Below are 20,767 nucleotides of genomic sequence, written 5' to 3' on the forward strand. Positions count from 1 at the left end.
ACACACACATAGACACACACACACAGACACACACACACAGACACACACACACACACACACATAGACACACACACACACACACACACACAGACACACACACACTCAAAATGTGTCAGAACAGAAGTTAAACGGGTATGTGTTGAGACTGTTCAAGCCTCAGCAGCAGCCACCATGATGGGATTATAGAACCTGTGGGCCAGAGAATTAACTGGGGTTACTAGTCCATTGACATGAGCACTACGCCACTGAGCAGATATATACAACCAGGGTAGAGAGATGCACCAATATATGTCTGGAACTGACAGGTACAGAGATTTCCAGATATACAGCCATGCCAGATAGAAAGAGAGATGTACAGCTATATAACACAAACTGAGATAGATAGATAGATAGATAGATAGATAGATAGATAGATAGATAAATAGATAGGTAGATTGATAGAGGGAGAGAGAGAGAGAGAGGGGTGTGCGGTTATATAACTAGTGATGGAGGGATAAAATAACTGCAAATGACAGGTAGACACAGACATCCCGAGGCACATTCAACTGCCTGAGATAATACTCAGCTGATGTGTCCATTAAATCTCCAAATGTAGATACAGTGCATTACTGTGGAGGCAGTATTTACGAATCATTTACAGGACGTGGTGGGGGAGAGATAAATAATGAACGGACTGCGCTCTGATGCCACTGGACTTGGACCAGCAGCCCCAGGCCCTGGTGCCTCTTCACCCGCAACTAGGGCCATTTTTGCCGGCGATGCTGGGCATGTCAGGGATGGTGGAGCCAAGGGAAATCCAATTGGAGGTTGCAGCGTTCAATTAAATGGCTAGGCTGAAGATTTAAGTTTAAAAAATTAGTCAGAATCCTTAATTTCAACCAGGTCCACTTAAAATACCAGCGACTTATATAATTCAATGTTTTGCTCCTGTATGTACATATATATCTATCTATCTGTGTATATACATATATATATATACATATATGTGTATATATATGCATACATATGTACATATATATAGAGAGAGACAGAGAGAGAGTGACTGGGAGAGACAGACAGAGAGAGAGGGGGAGACAGACGGACAGAGAGAGATTAAATAGTGTATCTGTGTCTGTGTGTATGTGTGTAACTGGAGCAGAGCTAGAGAATGATGCAGAGATAGGGAGAGAAAGAGACAGACAGACAGAGAATGCGGCAGAGGGAGAAAGAAAGAGAGAGGAACAGGGAGAGAGAGAGAGATTAAATAGTGTACGTGTGTCTGTGTGTATGTGGGTAACTGGAGCCGTGCTAGCAGTGGGAGAGAGAAGGGGCCAAAGAGAAACGAGATCAAAGAAAGACACAGGGACATAAACAGACAGAGAGAGAGAGAGAGAGAGAGAGAGAGAGAGAGAGAGGCTCACAGTCAGGGAGGCAGACTGAGAGAGATAGAAAGAGACACACAGAGAGAGAGAGAGAGATTATATAGTGTACATGTGTCTGTGCGTATGTGTGTAACTGAAGCAGTGCTAGAGGGAGACCCAGAGAGAGAGAGAGAGAAAGAGACAGACAAAGAAAGAGACAGACAGAGAAAGCGACAGAGGGAGAAAGACAGGGAGAGAGAGAGAGACAGGGAGAGAGAGAGAGAGGGTGAGAGAGAGAGAGAGAGGGGTGGAGCAAAGAGGCAGAAAGACAGAGAGAGATAGAAAGAGAGAGCAAGATAGACTTAGAGAAAGAGAGACAGACTGAGAGAGATAGACAGAGAGAGACATACAGACAGAGATAAAGAGAGAAAGAGAAGAGAGAAAGATAGAAACAGAAAGGCAGGCAGGGAGAGAGAGACTGAAAGCAATAGGCAGAGAAAGAAATAAAGAGGGAGAGGCAGACAGAGAGAGAGACAGAGAGAGACAGAGAGACAGAGAGATGGGCAGAGAGAGAGGGGCAGGCAGAGAGAGAGGCAGACACACACACAGAGAAAGAGATAGACAGAGAGAGAAAGAGAAAGAGGCAGGCAGCGAGAGAGAGAGAGAGACAGAAGGAGATATACAGAGGGAGACAGGAGAGAGAGAGAGACAAAAAGAGAGAGAGACAGAGAGATGGGCAGAAAGAGAGCAAGAGAGAGAGGGAGAGACAGAAGGAGAGAGAGAGAGAGAGAGGCAGAAAGAGAGAGAGAGACAGAAAGAGAGAGAGAGAAAGAGACAGAGAGATGGGCAGAAGAGAGCGAGAGAGAGAGACAGAAGGAGATAGTCAGAGGGAGACAAGAGAGAGAGAGAGAAAGAAAGAGACAGAGAGAGAAAGAGAGACAGGAGAGAGAGAGACAGAGAGAGGGGCAGAAAAAGAGAGAGAGACAGAAACAAATTATGTATATCTGATATATGCGTGTGTGTTTGTCTGTGTGTCTTAAATTCATACGAATTAATATCAGCTCGTTCAAATAAAACATCAAATCTGTCCTTTTATTTTTTTTTGTGTGTGGAAAGATACACTCCCCACCCCTCCACCCGCACCCCCACCCCCCCATCCCTGCAGATGAAAGTTTTCCAGGGGTTTATTTCTTTTTCGGGGGTGTGACATCTCCCTGTGTTTACATCTAATGCTGCGGATTTTACTCCCACTCTCTTGCCCCCATGGTCCATTCGCCTTCAGCGCGCCGGTCCATCGACTTCCAATTAAATTCTCAATGTTTTAAATTAGCCCTGGCGTGGGGGTGGGGTGGGGGAGGTGAGGTGTGAGGGGTGAGGAGGGGTTCGTGAACGGAGTTCCGTCAGCCCTGCCGGAAATTAGAACACACAAACACACACACAGACACACAGACACAGACACAGACAGACAGACACACACACACACACAAACACCCACATAGGCAGACAGACACACACACATACAGAGAGACACAGACACACACACACAGACACACACACATAGACAGACAGACACACACACACACACACACATAGGCAGACAGACACACACACATACAGAGAGACACAGACACACACACACAGACACACACACATAGACAGACAGACACACACACACACACATAGGCAGACAGACACACACACATACAGAGAGACACAGACACACACACACACACAGACACACACACATAGACAGACAGACACACACACACACACACACATAGACAGACAGACAGACACACACACACACACATAGGCAGACAGACACACACACATACAGAGAGACACAGACACACACACACACAGACACACACACGGCGAGGCAGCCAAACACAGAGGTAGGGCGAATTTAATTATCTTTTAAAACACAGACACACAGACACACACACACACAGACACAGACACACACAAACAAGAGGAGAATTCATTTGGATTTTTTTTTTTAAAAAAAAGAACGACACCCTGACGGTGGAAGGAATTGAAGGAATTCGGCAGCTAATGACCCTCTGTCACGAAGGCCTCAAGTGAAACTGTCGATCGAAGCCATCGAATCGTATCTTGCCGTCGCCCAGCGTCTCGGCCAAGTGTAACAATCCCCCCAACAGCCCACCCCCCACCAGCCCAGACCCGATTTGCGCCAACCTCAAATCGTTTTAAAATCGGTGCCAGTGAAAGTGGGATAATGCGGCCTCAAGTGTAAAAATCCGGGCGCGCGGGTGAGCTTATTTCCCCCATTCTCTTAACTTTCGTTACCTCCCCCCACCCACCCCACCCCAGTCCCCGCCACCGGCGCAATGGTCTGCGTTCCTTCGATCGTAAACCGCACAGTTCGATTCGTGTTCAAATTATTTTTCATGAAACAAAAAGCCCCGGCGATTTCCAACAATTGTATTGCATTTCTCGAGAGAGAGAGAGAGACAGACAGACAGACAGACAGAGAGAAAGAGACAGACAGACAGAGAGAGAGAGAGACAGAGAGACAGACAGAGACACACACACACACACACACAGAAACAGACAGAGAGAGAGACAGAGAGAGAAAGACAGACAGACTGAGAGAGACAGAGAGACAGACAGACAGAGAGAGAGAGAGAGACAGAGAGACAGACTGAGAGAGAAAGCCCTGTTTCTGTTTTTGTTTTCGTCCATTTGCTTCTTTTCAATGTTTCGTCGGGTCTGTTTAAGGGGAAGTTGATTTTATTCGATTCCTGGCCCTCGGTTGTTATGCCGCTAATCGCCCGTTTGCAGCAATACGGAGGCTGGAAAGGACTGGCGCCGTCGAAAGAAACTCAAGGCAGACAGACAGACACACACACACACAAACACTCCACACACACACTCACTCACACACACAAATACATACACACACACACAAACACTCCACGCACACACACACTCATACATAAACACACAGACTCCACTCACACACATTCCACACACACACACATAAACACACACACTTCACACACACACACATACACACTTCACACACACATACATAAACACACAGACTACACTCACACACATTCCACACACATACACACACACTTCACACACACACTTCACACACACACACATACATAAACACACAGACTCCACTCACACACACACTCAAGCACACACACACTTCACACACACACACACACACACACATACATAAGCACACAGACTCCACTCACACACATTCCACACACACACACCCCACACACGCACTCACTCACACACACATACAGACTCCATACACACACATTCCACACACACACTCAAGCACACACACACTTCACACACACACACACACACACACACACATACATAAGCACACAGACTCCACTCACACACATTCCACACACACACACCCCACACACGCACTCACTCACACACACATACAGACTCCATACACACACATTCCACACACACACTCAAGCACACACACTCCACACACACAAGTAAACACACACACACCCCAAGCACGCACTCACTCACACACAAGCACACACATTCCACAGACAGACACACACTCCACACACACACACACACTCCACAAACTCCACACACACACACAACACACACACACACACACATTCACACACACACACAAACACACACACACAACACACAGCCGGAGCCAAAGTCGATTTCAAAGCCTCACTAAAATCTTGACCTTGGAAAGCTGCACTCAAACTCTAAAAAGAACCCCCCCCCCCACCAACCTCCCGCTCCAACACCCCCAACGCCCACCCCCAACTCCACGCCACCGCCCCCAGCCCCAGAAGCATAAAATTCACTCCCTGGGGGCGAGGGGGTGGGAATGCATAATGATACAAGCATTTCCATTGTAAACTGCTGCTGTGAAACGAGATCCAAGTGTTTAATTAAATTATTATTGAATTGAATTAAAAACTGCGTTTGACACTGGCCACTCTCAGGCACGACTTCCAATTCTTTATTTATTTTTTTATATTTAATTTAAAAAAATATATACAAAACAGTCGTAAAAAATGGAGGCTTTAAAAGTTGCGTTTTGGTTAAAGGCTTCTCCCGTGACAATAGGCGTGTGGATGTAACTCCGAAAGGGAGTTTCATCTCCTTCTCCAGCTTCCAAGCGAACACCAAACAAAACAAAACAGGCCAAATCGGATTTTTTTTCTTTTTAAGGTACAAAGAAACCCTATTTATATTTTTTTAACCGAAAGCATTGAACGAAAAAGATAGCACAGCAGAAAGACACACACTAGACACACACACACAACGCACCACAGACACTCTTTCAACGTTCAGAGAAATCTCCAGACAGGCAGATGACTCCTTCCAATTTTTTTTTTGGGGCGGGGGTTGGGGGGGGAGGGTAGAAGATAAATGAACTTTGATTTATTCCTTAATTCCTCCCCCAGACATTAAATATATATATTTCTTTGTTTGCTTTTGAAAAATGAAGAATGAGAATTAGGCTGAGATACTGGACCGATCGCAGAACTAGGGCTACTCAGAGCAACGAAGTTCAGATCGGCCAGGAATACGGGGTTTTTGACGTTCCCCAAAGCGGATTTACCCTGCGATTTTTTAAAAAATAAACAACTGTAAAGGATCTTTCAGAGAAGCACTGGGGTAGTGGGGTGCAGTGGGTGGGGTGGAGAGAGAAATATCCTTTCATGACCAAGACGAGTGGTCTACAATTCAGAACGATGGCTGGATAGACCCCCCCCCCAACTCTTACCAAACCAACAACAACAAAAAACCCCCCAAAAATTGCTTCGAAAGGGAGTTTTTTTTTGGTGGGGGTGGGGGGGGTGTGGGGAGGTGTGGCTGGGGTGGAGAGGTTGTGAATTGGGGAGATCGTTTCGGCCGACGGAGGGTAAGAGAGAGAGAATTAAAAACTTAAAGCTGGTTTTATGCCGTCCGGTTCAAAATTTTTAAAAAAATGAACAGAGTCGAATCGAAAACAGAGACGGCGGCTGGAAAGCGAATTGGTTTTGAGTTTGGGTGGTTGGCGGGAGGGGTGGGGGTGGGGGGGGGTGGTGGGTGGATGCTGGGGTGGGGAAGGGTGGGGGAGTTCGGCTCCGAGTGCTTCAAATCGTTAAATAAAACACTGAGCTTAAAGAGGCGCACACACACACACACGGCTTATAAACAACAGATAAATAAACACATACATACACAGAAAGCGCGCTTAAGCCGGAAACTCGTGTGTCTTTTCTGTACTGGGCTGTGAGTCCTTCTCGAACAGTCAAAGTGGGGGGAGGGGGCGGAGGGGGTGGTGAGGAGTAGGGGGTTAGGGGAAATACTTTTAAAACATATTCTAATTCGTTTCGACTCCCCCCCCCAAAAAAAAATGAAACACAACAACGCACAGACACACAGACACACACACACACTAGACACACACACACACGCAACAAACACTCCTTCAACATTCAGGGAAATTTCCGGATAACAGAGAATTCCTCCGAATTTTTTTCGGTGGGGGTGGGGGAGGGGGGTGGTGAGAGAATAAAGAAACTTTGATTATTAAAACAAAAACATTCGTTCGTCTCCAAGTCGCCCATTCTCAATCCACCCCTGAGACATTACATATATATGTATAGATATTTGTGTGTGTGTGTGTGTGTGTGTGTGATAGATAGATAGATATGTATATATCTATGTAAATACCAGATTTATTTTTTTTTTCAATTTGTTTGGTTTGGGTTTGCAGAGCCAGATTTAAATTATAAAACAGGTCAGGTAGAGGCAGCAGTAGTACAAAGTGTCTGTTCTGTTTTGTTTTGTGTGCATATATATATGTATAAGTATGTGTGTGTGTATATATAGATATATAGGTATATATCTATATAAGCACCAGATTTCTTTTTTTTTAATTGGTTTGGTTTGAGTTTGCAGAGCCAAAATTTAATTATAAAACAGGACAGGTAGAGGCAGCAGTAGTACAAAGTGTCTGCTCTGTTTTGTGTGTGTGCATATATATATGTATAAATATGTGTGTTTGTGTGTGTATATATATATAGATAGATAGATAGATATGTATAAATACCAGATTTCTTTTTTTAAAAATTGGTTTGGTTTGAGTTTGCAGAGCCAGATTTAAATTATAAAAGAGGACAGGTAGAAGCAGCAGTAGTACAAAGTGTCTGTTCTGTTTTGTGTGTGTGCATATATATATATATGTGTGTGTGTGTATAAATATATATGTGTATATATATATGTGTGTGTGTATATATATATATATGTAAATATACATCTATATAAATACCAGATTTCTTTTTTTAAATTGGTTTGGTTTGAGTTTGCAGAGCCAGACTTAAATTATAAGATAGGACAGGAAGAGGCAGCAGTAGGACCAAGTGTCTGTTCTGTTTTGTGTGTGTGCATGTATATATATATATATGTGTATAAATGTGTGTGTGTGTGTTTGTAGTTGGGGCTCGGCTTCTGAAAACCTTTCGGGCCTTGAGCCCGCACTTCCCCGCCCACCCCACTAGATGCCGCCCTTACTCCACCGTCCCGCTTGGCGCCCGGCCACCTTGACCCAAGTGACGTCACTAGGGCGCCAAGAGTCAAGGCCACTTTCAAATTTCATTGGTCTGCCTCCTCACGTGGGGGCGCCCTCCGCCTTTCAACTTCCTCCCAACAGCCCCACCCCCACCTCCCCCCTCCCATCACCACCATCATCCTCCTGCTCCTCCTCCTCCTCCTCAACCCCCTCCCCTCTCTCCTCAACCAAACCCAACCCACCCCCCCTTCCACCCTAAGTGAAAAAAGATGCATCTATAATATTCTGTTGCTTATTTTCTTTTGACCCCCCCCTCCTCCCCACCAACCTTTCCCCCACCTCTCCCCCCACCACATCCCAATTCCTTTGCCTTCCACCCCCACCCCCTGCAACCCCTCTCCGGTCCTGGGAAGATGTCAGCCCACAGGAGCTGCAGTTCTGCCTGACATTGTCATGCGCCGATGGTGTGGCGCCCCACGCTTACATGATGGACCCTCTGCCCGGCCTCTGTAGGAGCGAGAGCGCCGGCGGCCGTGCGGGCGCGTACCTGCCGGCGGGGGGAGAGTTCGGCTGCGCGGTGGGCCGCTGCCCCCTGCTCCCCGGCCTGTCCAAGCGAGACGAGGTCGGCAGCCTGGCCGGCCCTTACCCCTACCACCCACGGCTCCAGGGCTGGTCTGACGTCGCCCGGGGCTACCGGGTCGACCAACCTGTTGTCAGGTCGCTCAAACCCTGCTCGTTCCCCGCCCCCGCCGCCGCCGCCGCTAAGGAGGAGAGCGTGCGCTGCACTTACGCCGGTCCGGAAGGCGCGGGCAAGCGGGCGGCGGATGGCGCGCTCTTCCGCCGCCCGACGCCAGACCCCGCGCCCGCCGACGGCGAAATCCCGGTGCCCGGTTACTTCCGAGTCAGCCCAGGTTACAGGGCGGCCGGCCCGGCCGCTCTCCCGCCCCCCTGCCGAGCGGACGGCCGCCACGGTCCCGCCTTCCAGCCGGCGTCCAGCCTTGGCGTTGATGCCCTACCGGAGCGGAGCAGCGCCGCGGGAGGCCGGTCGGGAAGCGGCGGCCCCTCGGAGGCTTTGACAGACCACCGCCAGCCCGGTAAGGGCCAGACCGGCGGCTCGCAAGACCCCGCCGAGGACTGCGGCGGCGGCGGCGGCGGCGGCGGCGCCTCCTCCTCCCGGTGTCTGGGAGCCGAGCCGGCGAGAGCGGCGGCGGCGGCAGCGGCGGCGGCGGATCCGGAGACACCGGGTGCCGGTGAACAGACGGCGGCGGTGATTACCGAAGAACTAGAACTGGCTTCGGAAACCTCAGATAATGAACTTAAAGGTAAAAACTGAGGTGAGGTGAGGTGGGGTGGGGGTGGGAGTTGGTTTGGTATGGATTCAGTGTTTAAAAATAATCCACAACTGCAATCAAAAATGAAATGAAAATATCCGTCAAGGCGCCAGAAAGAGAGAGAGAGAGAGACAGAGTGAGAGTGAGACAGAGTGAGAGGGACAGAGAGAGGGAGAGGGACAGAGAGACAGAGTGAGAGTGAGAGAGAGGGAGAGGGACAGAGAGAGAGAAAGAGAGAGTCAGAGAGTCAGAGAGACAGAGAGAGTCAGAGAGTCAGAGAGACAGAGAGAGACAGAGAGAGACAGAGAGGGAGAGGGACAGAGAGAGGGAGAGGGACAGAGAGACAGAGTGAGAGTGAGAGAGAGGGAGAGGGACAGAGAGAGGGACAGAGAGAGGGACAGAGAGGGACAGAGAGAGACAGAGAGAGACAGAGAGAGACAGAGAGAGACAGAGAGAGACAGAGAGAGACAGAGGGACAGAGAGACAGAGTGAGAGTGAGAGAGAGGGAGAGGGACAGAGAGAGAGAAAGAGAGAGTCAGAGAGACAGAGAGAGGGAGAGGGAGAGGGACAGAGAGACAGAGTGAGAGTGAGAGAGAGTGCGAGGGACAGAGAGAACCCGTTTGATTTCACTTTCAAGGTCACAATGTAAACGATTTTATGTTTGTCTCTCTCTGTCTCTCTCTCTCTCTCTCTCTCATTTCTCTCCCTCTCTTTAACTGGAATTTCGATCTCTTTGATTAACCCGCGAGTATATATATCTATATATATATATATATATATATACCTACACGCACACACAAACAAATATATAAACTGTAGCCTTCGACAGTCCGAAACTCGCCAGGGGAGCTTCAGAGACATCGATTCTGAATTTAAAATCTGAAAAATTTTACCCCCTTTAACACCTCCTAACACACACACACACACAAAATACACACAAAATTACACACCACACACCAACACACACACAAAAACACGCACAGACACACACAAACACACACACACACAAAAACACACACACACAAAAACTCAGACATCCACAAAAGCACACACACATACACAAACACGCACAAAAGCACACACACATACACAAACACGCACTCACTCACACACACACAAAAGCGTACAGACACATACACAAACACACACACACATAAAACACATAGACACACACAAAAACGCACTCACACACACAAAAGCACGCACAAAAGCATACAGACACACAAACACACACACACATAAAATACATAGACACACAAAAATGCAGACACACACAAAAACACACTCACTCATACAAAAACACACACAAAAGCATAAACACACACACAAACACACACACACACACATAAAACACATAGAGACACACAAAAATGCAGACGCACACAAAAACGCACTCAATCACACACAAACACACACAAAAGCATACACACACAAACACACACAAACACATAAAACACATAGACACACGCAAAAATGCAGACGCACACAAAAACGCACTCACACACACAAAAGCACACACAAAAGCACACAGACACACACAAAAGCTCGCTCACGCACAAACACACACAAAAGCACACACCAACACACGCACACACAAAACGCACAGACAGAAACACAAAGATACGTACACAAAAACACACACACACAAAGACACACAACAGGCAGCCACAAACACACCTACTCACACACAAGGATACACGCGGACACAGCAAAGCGCTCAGAAACACACAGACACGCGCGAAAAAACCTACTCACCCACACACCAAATAAAAACGCACACACAGATATACATAAACACACACACACACAAATGTTCCTAAAAACAAGAGAATCGTTGAGCTCCCACAATCTATAGAGACTGAAACGCCGCGCGGAACGAATACCCTCCGTATGGCACGAACCGCCACCGCAAATACACCTAACGAATAAATACGACTAGAATTTTAAATTAAAAAAAAAACAGACCCCCAAAATACCCCTCGCCAATGAAAATACACCTGGAGAAATTATTCGGGACGATTGTTGAACGATATGTGGGAACGGCTAGACCAAAGCAGAGCGGCCTGTAGATTCTGCAGCGGTTTGCCGTTTCTATTTTATTGCCATTTTTTTATATATATCATTTTTTTTTCGAAAAAAAGCCATTTCATGGTGTTGAAATTTATCGGTTTCCCTGGGCAATATTTATATATATATATATATATATTTGCCCTACGCCAGTTTTTGCTGTTCGTTAAAATAGATTGGGAGGGAGAGGAGGGACAAAATGAGTTCAAGACAGGACTTAAAATCAGCGGGAATAAGAAGCAGGAGCGTAACTCGTGTATTTTATATATATATATATATATACATACATACATAGGTACAAAGAGAGAGAGACACAGACACAGAGTGAGAGAAAGAGAGACAGAGTAAGAGAGACAGGCAAAGAGAGAGAGACAGGCAGAGAGAGAGAGAGAGAGTGAGAGAGACAGACAGACAGAGACAGAGAGAGAGAGAGAGACGGACAGAGAGAGAGACGGACAGAGAGAGACGGACAGAGAGAGACGGACAGAGAGAGACGGACAGAGAGAGACGGACAGAGAGAGACGGACAGAGAGTGAGAGAGAGAGAGACAGACAGAGAGTGAGAGAGAGAGACGGACAGAGAGAGAGACGGACAGAGAGTGAGAGAGAGAGAGACAGACAGAGAGTGAGTGAGAGAGACAGACAGAGAGTGAGAGAGACAGAGAGAATGAGAGAGAGAGACAGACAGAGAGGGAGAGAGAGAGACAGACAGACAGAGAGAGAGAGACAGAGTGAGAGAGAGAGACAGAGTGAGAGCGAGAGACAGACAGAGCGAGAGACAGACAGAACGAAAGACAGACAGAACGAGAGACTGACAGAGAGGGAGAGAGAGAGAGACAGAGTGAGAGACAGACAGAGAGAGAGTGAGAGACAGACAGAGAGAGAGAGAGACAGAGTGAGAGCGAGAGACAGAGAGAGACAGACAGAGACAGACAGACAGACAGAGACAGACAGACAGACAGAGACAGACAGACAGACAGAGAGACAGACAGACAGAGAGAGAGACAGACAGAGAGAGAGACAGACAGAGAGAGAGACAGACAGAGAGTGCGAGAGAGAGACAGACAGAGAGTGCGAGAGAGAGACAGACAGACAGAGAGAGAGACAGACAGAGAGTGCGAGAGAGAGAGACAGGCAGAGAGGGAGAGAGAGAGACAGACAGAGAGGGAGAGAGAGAAAGATAGGCAGGAAGAGAATTCTTCGCGTGGAGTTGATGTTAAATCCGCAGTTGACCGCAAAACAGCAAGTAAATTAAAACATACATACATACACACAAACACACACACACACACACACACACAGACAGACAGACAGAAAGCTCCGGCGTCGGTTCGATTGTCCCGGTCAAGTGTAAACTTTCCATTTCCGTTCGCGCCCCAGCCGCCGTTGGGAGAGAAGGGCGAGATCCCGACAGTTGCAGTGGAGTGTTATTTCTTTATGCGCGTGCATTGCACTGTTCACACACACACTCACATACACACACAAACACTCACATACACTCTCACACACTCACATACACACACAAACACTCACATACACACACACACTCTCTCTCACACACGCACACGCACACACAAACACACTCACATACACACACTCACTCACTCACACATACACACAGGGTCACACACACACTGTCACACACACATTCTCTCTCACACACAAACATTCACATATTCACACACACGTTTTCTCTCTCTCTCTCACACAAACATTCACATATTTACACACAAATTTTCTCTCACACACACAAACATTCACATATTCACACACACGTTTTCTCTCTCACACACAAACATTCACATATTCACACACACATTTTCTCTCACACATTCACATATTCACACATACATGTTCTCTCACACACAAACATTGACATATTCACACATTTTTTCTCACACACACACACTCACACACACATTTTTCTCTCTCTCATATACACACACACAGGCACACACACACACTCTTGTTCACACATACAAACACACACACACACACATACATTTTCTGTCTCACACTCACACATACATATAGCACTCTCTTTCTCAGATGCACAAATACACACACTCACACACCCCAATTTTTGTTGTTGTAAAAATGCAATCTCGTGACCATCCGATTTCGGACCGGCCCCTGCTCAATATTTATCCTTTAATCTGAGACAGAGAATGGACAGAGAAAGTAAAAATCACGTCTCTCTCTCTCTCTCTCCACGTTAACACTAACAAATCAAACCTGGTGGGATGGGTGGCGAGGTTGGAGGTGGGGGTGTGGTGGATGGAAGGTGGGAGCGAGGATGGGGTGGTGGATGGGAGGTGAGAGCGTGGGGGTTGATTCGTGGGAGGATCACAGAGAAGCAGCAAGTGTTTCAGTTGCAATTTATAGGAAAATTTACTTTTAAAAAAATCCATCCCAAGTCCACTTTCCACCCAACTTTTATATTTAGCTGAAAGTGGAAAGTTTTGTGATCTCACTCACGTGCCATCGGTATTATCTTATTTTTTTCTCGAGTGTAGCAGCTTAAAATGCCTATCCATCCATCTGTCTGTCTATGTATCTATCTGTCTATCCATCCATCTATATCTATCTATCTATATCTGTCTATCTGTCTATTTGTCTATCTATCCATCCATCTATATCTATCTATCTATATCTGTCTATCTATCTATCCATCTATCTAGATCTATGTATCTATCTGTCTATCCATCTATCCATCCATCCATCTATATATCTATCTATCCTTCTATCTATAACTATCTATATCTATCTACCTAGATCTATCTATCTGTCTATCCATCTATCCATCCATCCATCTATATATCTTTTAATCATTCTATCTATATCTATCAATCTATCAAACTATCTACCTAACTACCTATCTATCCATTTATCTATCTGTCTATCCATCCTTCTGTCTGTCTGTCTATCTGTCTGTCTATCTATCTATCTATCTATCCATCTGTCTGCCTGTCTATATATCTATCTATCTATCCATCTGTCTGCCTGTCTATCTATCTATATATCTATCTATCTATCCATCTGTCTGCCTGTCTATCTATCTATATATCTATCTATCTATCCATCTGTCTGCCTGTCTATATATCTATCTATCTGCCTGTCTATATATCTATCTATCTATCTGTCTGCCTGTCTATATATCTATCTGTCCATCCATCTGTCTGCCTGTCTATATATCTATCTATCCATCTGTCTGCCTGTCTGTCTGTCTATCTATCTATCTATCTATCTATCTATCTATCTATCTATCTATCTATCTATCCATCTATCTGCCTGTCTATATATCTATCTATCTGCCTGTCTATATATCTATCTATCTGCCTGTCTATATATCTATCTATCTGCCTGTTTATATATCTATCTATCTGCCTGTCTATATATCTATCTATCTGTCTGCCTGTCTATATATCTATCTGTCCATCCATCTGTCTGCCTGTTTATATATCTATCTATCCATCTATCCATCTATCTATCTATCTATCTATCTATCCATCCATCTGTCTGCCTGTCTATATATCTATCTATCTGCCTGTCTATATATCTATCTATCTATCTGTCTGCCTGTCTATATATCTATCTGTCTATCCATCTGTCTGCCTGTCTATATATCTATCTATACATCTGTCTGCCTGTCTATCTATCTGCTATCGATTCATCTATATCTATCCATATCTCTCTATCCATCTATCTGTCTGTCTGTCTCTCTATCCATAAATCTATTTTTTAGAATCAATTTATGTCTGTCCATTATACTATCCACTGTCTGTCTCTATCCGTCTCGACCTGTCTGCATTCCGTCTGTCTCTGTCTATCCCTCCCTGCAGATGGAAGTGACAGACTATTTAAGCGCCTTAGGCCTCGGACACCGGAGTGATTAACCTCAAACCCAATTCTTTCTTCCCCCAGCCTTCCCCCGTCTCTCTCTCTCTCTCTCTCTCTCTCTGCCCATTTCTTTACCCGCTTTCTCTGTCCGTGTCCCACTTCCCCTCTCGCTCAGGTTTAGCAGTTGGGGTAACTGCACGGCTAACTTATTAAATGTTAACTAGAATTGGTGCTTAACTTGCGTTTGAATGGGCGATGAATTGGGCGGGGCGGGGGGGGATGGTGGTGGGCGCAGTTGGGAAACATAGGAACATAGATAAATGGGAGCAGGAGTAGGCCAGTCGGCCCCTCGAGCCTGCTTCGCCCATTCAGTACGACGGTGGCTGATTCTTTCTCTCTCTCTCTCTCTCTCTCTCTCTCTCAACCAACGTACTCCCGCTCTCTCCCCACACCCCTTGGCGCCTTTTAGAGTCTAGAAATCCACACTCGCAGCCGCTGGTTCGGGCCCGGAGAGCGCAGCCTGAGAGTGAGGTGGTGGAGGCAGGTTCAATCGAGGCATTCGAGAAGGCGTTGGATGATTATTTTGAATAGCAGCAATGTGCTGAGGGTATGGGCGAGGAGGGGGCGGGCAGGAGTGCTCATTGGGAGAGGGGGTGCAGACACTAATGTCCCTTTAGGGAAGGAAATCTGCCGTCCTTACCCGGTCTGGCCCTACACGTGACTCCAGACCCACAGCCAATGTGGTTGACTCTTAAAATGCCCTCTGAACCAGGGCAATTGGGGATGGGTAATAAATGTTGGCCTAGCCAGCGACGCCCACATCCATCCATGTCTAGCTAGTTCCTTCTTAAATATATTCAGGGACTGGGGCCTCCACAGCCTCCTGAGGTAGAGAATTCCACAGGTTCACCACCCTCTGGGTGAAGACCTTTCTCCTCATCTCAGTCCCAAATGGCCCACCCCGTATCCTGTCCATGATGTTCCCCTCGTTCTCTGCCCGTGCCCTGCTCAGAGCTGGGCTGAGAGAGGGAGGGAAAGAGAGAGAGGGAGAGCGAGAGAGGGAGGGAGGGTAAGTGTGAGAAGGAGAGAGGGAAAGTGTGAGAGAGAGGGAGGGAGAAAGTGTGAGAGAGATGGAGGGAGAAAGTGTGAGAGAGATGGAGGGAGAAAGTGTGAGAGAGAGGGAGGGAGAAAGTGTGAGAGAGAGGGAGGGAGAAAGTGTGAGAGAGAGGGAGGGAGAAAGTGTGAGAGAGAGGGAGGGAGAAAGTGTGAGAGAGAGGGAGGGAGAGAGGGAGGGAGATTGTGAGAGAGAAAGGGAGGGAAGGAGAGAGAGAGGGAAGGAGAGAGAGAGGGAAGGAGAGAGAGAGGGAAGGAGAGAGAGAGGGATGGAGAGAGAGAGGGATGGAGAGAGAGAGGGATGGAGAGAGAGAGGGATGGAGAGAGAGAGGGATGGAGAGAGAGGGATGGAGAGAGAGAGGTAAGGAGAGAGAGAGGTAAGGAGAGAGAGAGGTAAGGAGAGAGAGAGGGAAGGAGAGAGAGAGGGAAGGAGAGAGAGAGGGAAGGAGGGAGAGAGGGAAGGAGGGAGAGAGGGAAGGAGAGAGAGAGGGAGTGAGAAAGGGACAGAGAGAGGGAGGGGGAGAGTGAGAGAGAGGGAGGGGGAGAGTGAGCGAAGAGGGAGGGAGAATGAGAGAGGGAGGGGAGAGTGAGAGAGAAGGAGGGGAGAGGGAGGGTGGGAGGGAGAGAGTGTGAAGGGAGGGAGTGAGGGAGGGAGGGAAGGGGAGAGGGTGAGAGAAGGAGGGAGGGACAGAGAGGGAGGGAGGGAGAGAGTGAGAAAGTGGGAAGGAGAGTGAGATAGGGTGGGAGGGACAGAGAGGGAGGGTGAGAGGGAGGGAGGGAGGGTGAGAGGGAGTGTGGGAGGGAGGGAGGGTGAGAGGGAGGGAGGGAGGGGATGGCTGGGGGAACGCATAACCCCTCACCACCCCCGGGGCAAAGCCATTTTTTTTTTTGAAACGTGAAAACCGACTCCTGGTACTTTCCGCAGGGAAGATCAAGGCCGAGGGCGAGAGCGGCAACTGGCTGACGGCCAAGAGCGGCCGGAAGAAGCGTTGCCCCTACACCAAGCACCAGACGCTGGAGCTGGAGAAGGAGTTCCTCTTCAACATGTACCTGACCCGCGAGCGCCGCCTGGAGATCAGCAGGAGCATCGACCTGACCGACCGACAGGTCAAAATCTGGTTCCAAAACCGACGCATGAAATTGAAGAAACTGAGCCGCGAGAGCCGCGTCAGTGGACTGGACCAGCAACTCTAACATTTTCCCCTCCACCCCACCCTGAACTTTATTTAAATAATAATATATATATATATAATGATGATAATAGCGGAGGAAAGCCTCCCGTGGAAGCTCAATTCGACGACAGGAAAATTGTTCATTCCTTTTTTGCACTGAGACAGAGAGAGAGAGAGAAAATGTTGTATTAAACTAACCTATCCTGTCTGGGTAACTACATGTTCAATGTTAAGGACAGGCGTGTACAAAATGAGTTCAAATCCTTGTGTGTGTGTGTGTGTGTGCGTGTGTGTGTGTGTATTTTAATTCACTTGTTAAATGTTTAACTTATTATACCTGCCATAAAAATGTAATGTCTTATTTTCGTTTCTTCAATAAATAAAAGAGGACACGATGGGACGCGGAGTGTGAGAAACTGGGACCCGCTAGTTTAGTCGAGCGTCTGCCTTCACGCTCCACGCACACTGTGTGCGCGCCCTGCCAGGATCGTGGACGCTGGATGCAGTCTCCTGACGATGGCCGCCTTCAAGCCGACCTAACCCCACCTTCGCTGTTGACGTTTCAAAAAATGAAAAATAAAAATAAATCAATAGAAAGTAAAGACTGACCAGAGATAATTACGCCCGTCGTGTTAAGAGGGGGTGGTGGTGGGTGGGTGGGGTGGGGGGGGGGTGCACGAATGCACCAGTCTGTCATTAAACCGATGATCGTGTGTATATGTGTGTGTGTGTGTGCGTGTGTGTGAGAGAGAGAGTGTGTGCGTGTATGTGTATGAGGGAGAGAGAGAGTGTGTGCGTGTATGTGCATGAGGGAGAGAGAGTGTGTGTATGTGTATGAGGGAGAGAGAGAGTGTGTGCGTGTATGTGCATGAGGGAGAGAGAGTGTGTGTGTGTATGAGGGAGAGAGAGTGTGTGTGTGTGTGTGTATGAGGGAGAGAGAGTGTGTGTGTTTGTGTGTGCGTGTGTGTATGAGAGAGAGTTATTGAGTGTTTGTGCATGTGTGTGTTAGAGAGAGAGAGATGGGGATATTGAGTGTGTGTGTGTGTGCGTGTGAGAGAGAGTGTCTGTGTATATGTGTGTGTGTGCGTGTGTGAGAGAGAGAGATGGGGATACTTAGTATGTGTGTGTGTGTGTGTGTGTGAGAGGGACAGTGTGTGCGTGTGTGTGTGAGAGACAGGGGGATATTGAGAGTGTGTGTGTGTGTATGAGAGAGAGTTATTGAGTGTGTGTGTATGAGGGAGAGAGAGGGGGTGTTATTGAGAGTATGTGTGTGTGAGAGATGGGGATATTGAGTGTGTGTGTGTATGTACGAGAGAGAGAGTTATTGAATGTGTGTGTGTGTGAGAGAGAGAGTTATTGAGTGTGTGTGAGAGAGAGAGAGAGAGGGGTATTATTGTGTGTGTTTATGTGTGAGAGAGATGAGGATACTGAATGTGTGTGTACGAGAGAGAGAGTTATTGAGTGTGTGTGTATGAGAAGGAGTTATTGAGTGTGTGTGTGTGCGTGAGAGAGAGAGAGGGGGGGTTATTGAGTGTGTGTATGTGTGTGAGAGAGATGGGGATATTGAATGTGTGTGTGTGTGAGAGAGAGAGAGAGAGAGAGTTATTGAGTGTGTCTGTGTGAGAGAGATGGGGATATTGAATGTGTGTGTGTGTGTATGAGAGAGAGAGTTATTGTGTGCATGTGTATGAGAGAGAGAGTAATTGAGCATGTGTATATGAGAGAGAGTTATTGAATGAGTGTGTGTATGTGTGTGTGTATGTATGAGAGAGAGAGTTATTGAGTGTGTGTGAGAGAGAATTATTGAGTGTGTGTGTGTGAGAGAGAAGGGGGGTTTTTGAGTGTGTGTATGTGTGTGAGAGATGGGGATATTGAATGTGTGTGTGTGTACGAGAGAGAGAGAGAGAGTTATTGAGTGTGTGTGTGTATGAAAGAGAGTTATTGAGTGAGTGTGTGTACATGAGAGAGTTATTGAATGAGTGTGTGTATGTGTGTGTGTATTTATGAGAGAGAGAGTTATTGAGTGTGTGTGAGAGAGAGACAAGGGGGTGTGGTTATTGAGTGTATGTTTGTGTATGAGAGAAAGATGGGGATGTTGAGTGTGTGTGTATGAGAGAGAGAGAGATGGGGATAGTGTGAGTGTGTGTGTTTGTGTGTGTGTATGAGAGAGTTATTGAGTGTGTGTGAGAGAGAAATAAGGATTTTGAGTGTGTGTGTGTGTGTGTGTGTGCATGAGAGAGAATTATTGAGTGTGTATGTGGGTGTGTGTGTATGAGAGAGAGAGTAATTGAGTGTGTTTGTGTGTGTGTCTGTATGAGAGAGAGAGTTGTTGAGTGTGTTTGTGTATGAGAGAGAGTTATTGAGTGTGTGTGTGTATGAGAGAGAGTTATTGAGTGTGTGTGTGAGACAGATGAGGGTGGGGGGGTTATTGAGTGTATGTGTGTGTATGAGAGAGAGAGTTATTGAGTGTGTGTGTGTGTCTGAGAGAGAGAGGTGGGTTATTGACTGTGTGTGTGAGAGAGAGAGGGGGTTTATTGAGTGTGTATGTGTGTGTGTAAGAGAGAGTGATAGTGATATTGTGTGTGTGTGTGTATAAGAGAGAGACAGAGAGTTATTGCGTGTGTGTGTGTGTGAGAGAGAGAGTTATTGAGTGTGTGTGTGTGTGTGAGAGAGAGAGGGGGGTTTATTGAGTGTGTATGTGTGTGTGAGAGAGGGATGGGGATATTGAATGCGTGTGTGTGTGTGTTCGTATGTGAGAGAGAGATGGGTTTATTGAGTGTTTATGTGTGTGTGCGAGGGGGGATTATTAAGTGTGTGTGAGTGTGTGTGAGAGAGAGATGGGGGTATTGAGTGTGTGTGAGAGAGTGAGGGGGGTTTATTGAGTGTGTGTATATGTGTGAGAGAGATTGGGAAATTGAGTGTGTGTGTGCATGAGAGAGAGAGAGAGTTTTTGAGTATGTATGTGGGTGTGTGTGTATGAGAGAGAGAGAGAGTTATTGAGTGTATTTCTGTGTGTATGAGAGAGAGAGCTATTGAGTGTATGTGTAACGGGGGGGGGGGGTGGGGGGCTTATTGAGTGTATGTGTGTGTATGAGAGAGAGTGTTATTGAGTCTGTGCGTGAGATAGAGAGAGAAACATGGTTATTGATTGGGTGTGTGTGTGAGAGAGAGAGAGTGAGAGGGAGTTATTGAATGTGTGTGTGTGTGTGTGTGTGAGGGGGGGGGGTGTTATTGAGCGTGTGTGTGTGTATATGGCTCAGAGAGAGAAAGTCAGAGAGAGGTGGGGATACTGAGCGTGTGTGTGTATATGGGGTTGGGGGGGGTGTTATTGAGTGTGTGTGTGTGTGTGAGAGAGAGACAG

General features: G+C 47.0%; 1 protein-coding gene across 1 annotated transcript in view; it reads left to right on the top strand.

Annotated features, from left to right (window-relative positions):
* Positions 1 to 3,691: 3,691 nt before the first annotated feature.
* Positions 3,692 to 20,767, top strand: part of LOC121273388 (homeobox protein Hox-C10-like) — a gene marked incomplete at its 3' end in the record, with an annotated part of 21,759 nt that continues 4,683 nt past the window's right edge. Inside the window, exons 1-3 of the mRNA XM_041180567.1 lie at positions 3,692 to 3,785; positions 8,298 to 9,206; positions 17,160 to 17,405. Coding sequence (XP_041036501.1) covers positions 3,692 to 3,785; positions 8,298 to 9,206; positions 17,160 to 17,405 — 1,249 coding nt within the window. The remainder of the gene's footprint in view (positions 3,786 to 8,297; positions 9,207 to 17,159; positions 17,406 to 20,767) is intronic.

Source organism: Carcharodon carcharias, chromosome Y, assembly GCF_017639515.1.
Source record: "Carcharodon carcharias isolate sCarCar2 chromosome Y, sCarCar2.pri, whole genome shotgun sequence".
NCBI lineage: Eukaryota > Metazoa > Chordata > Chondrichthyes > Lamniformes > Lamnidae > Carcharodon > Carcharodon carcharias.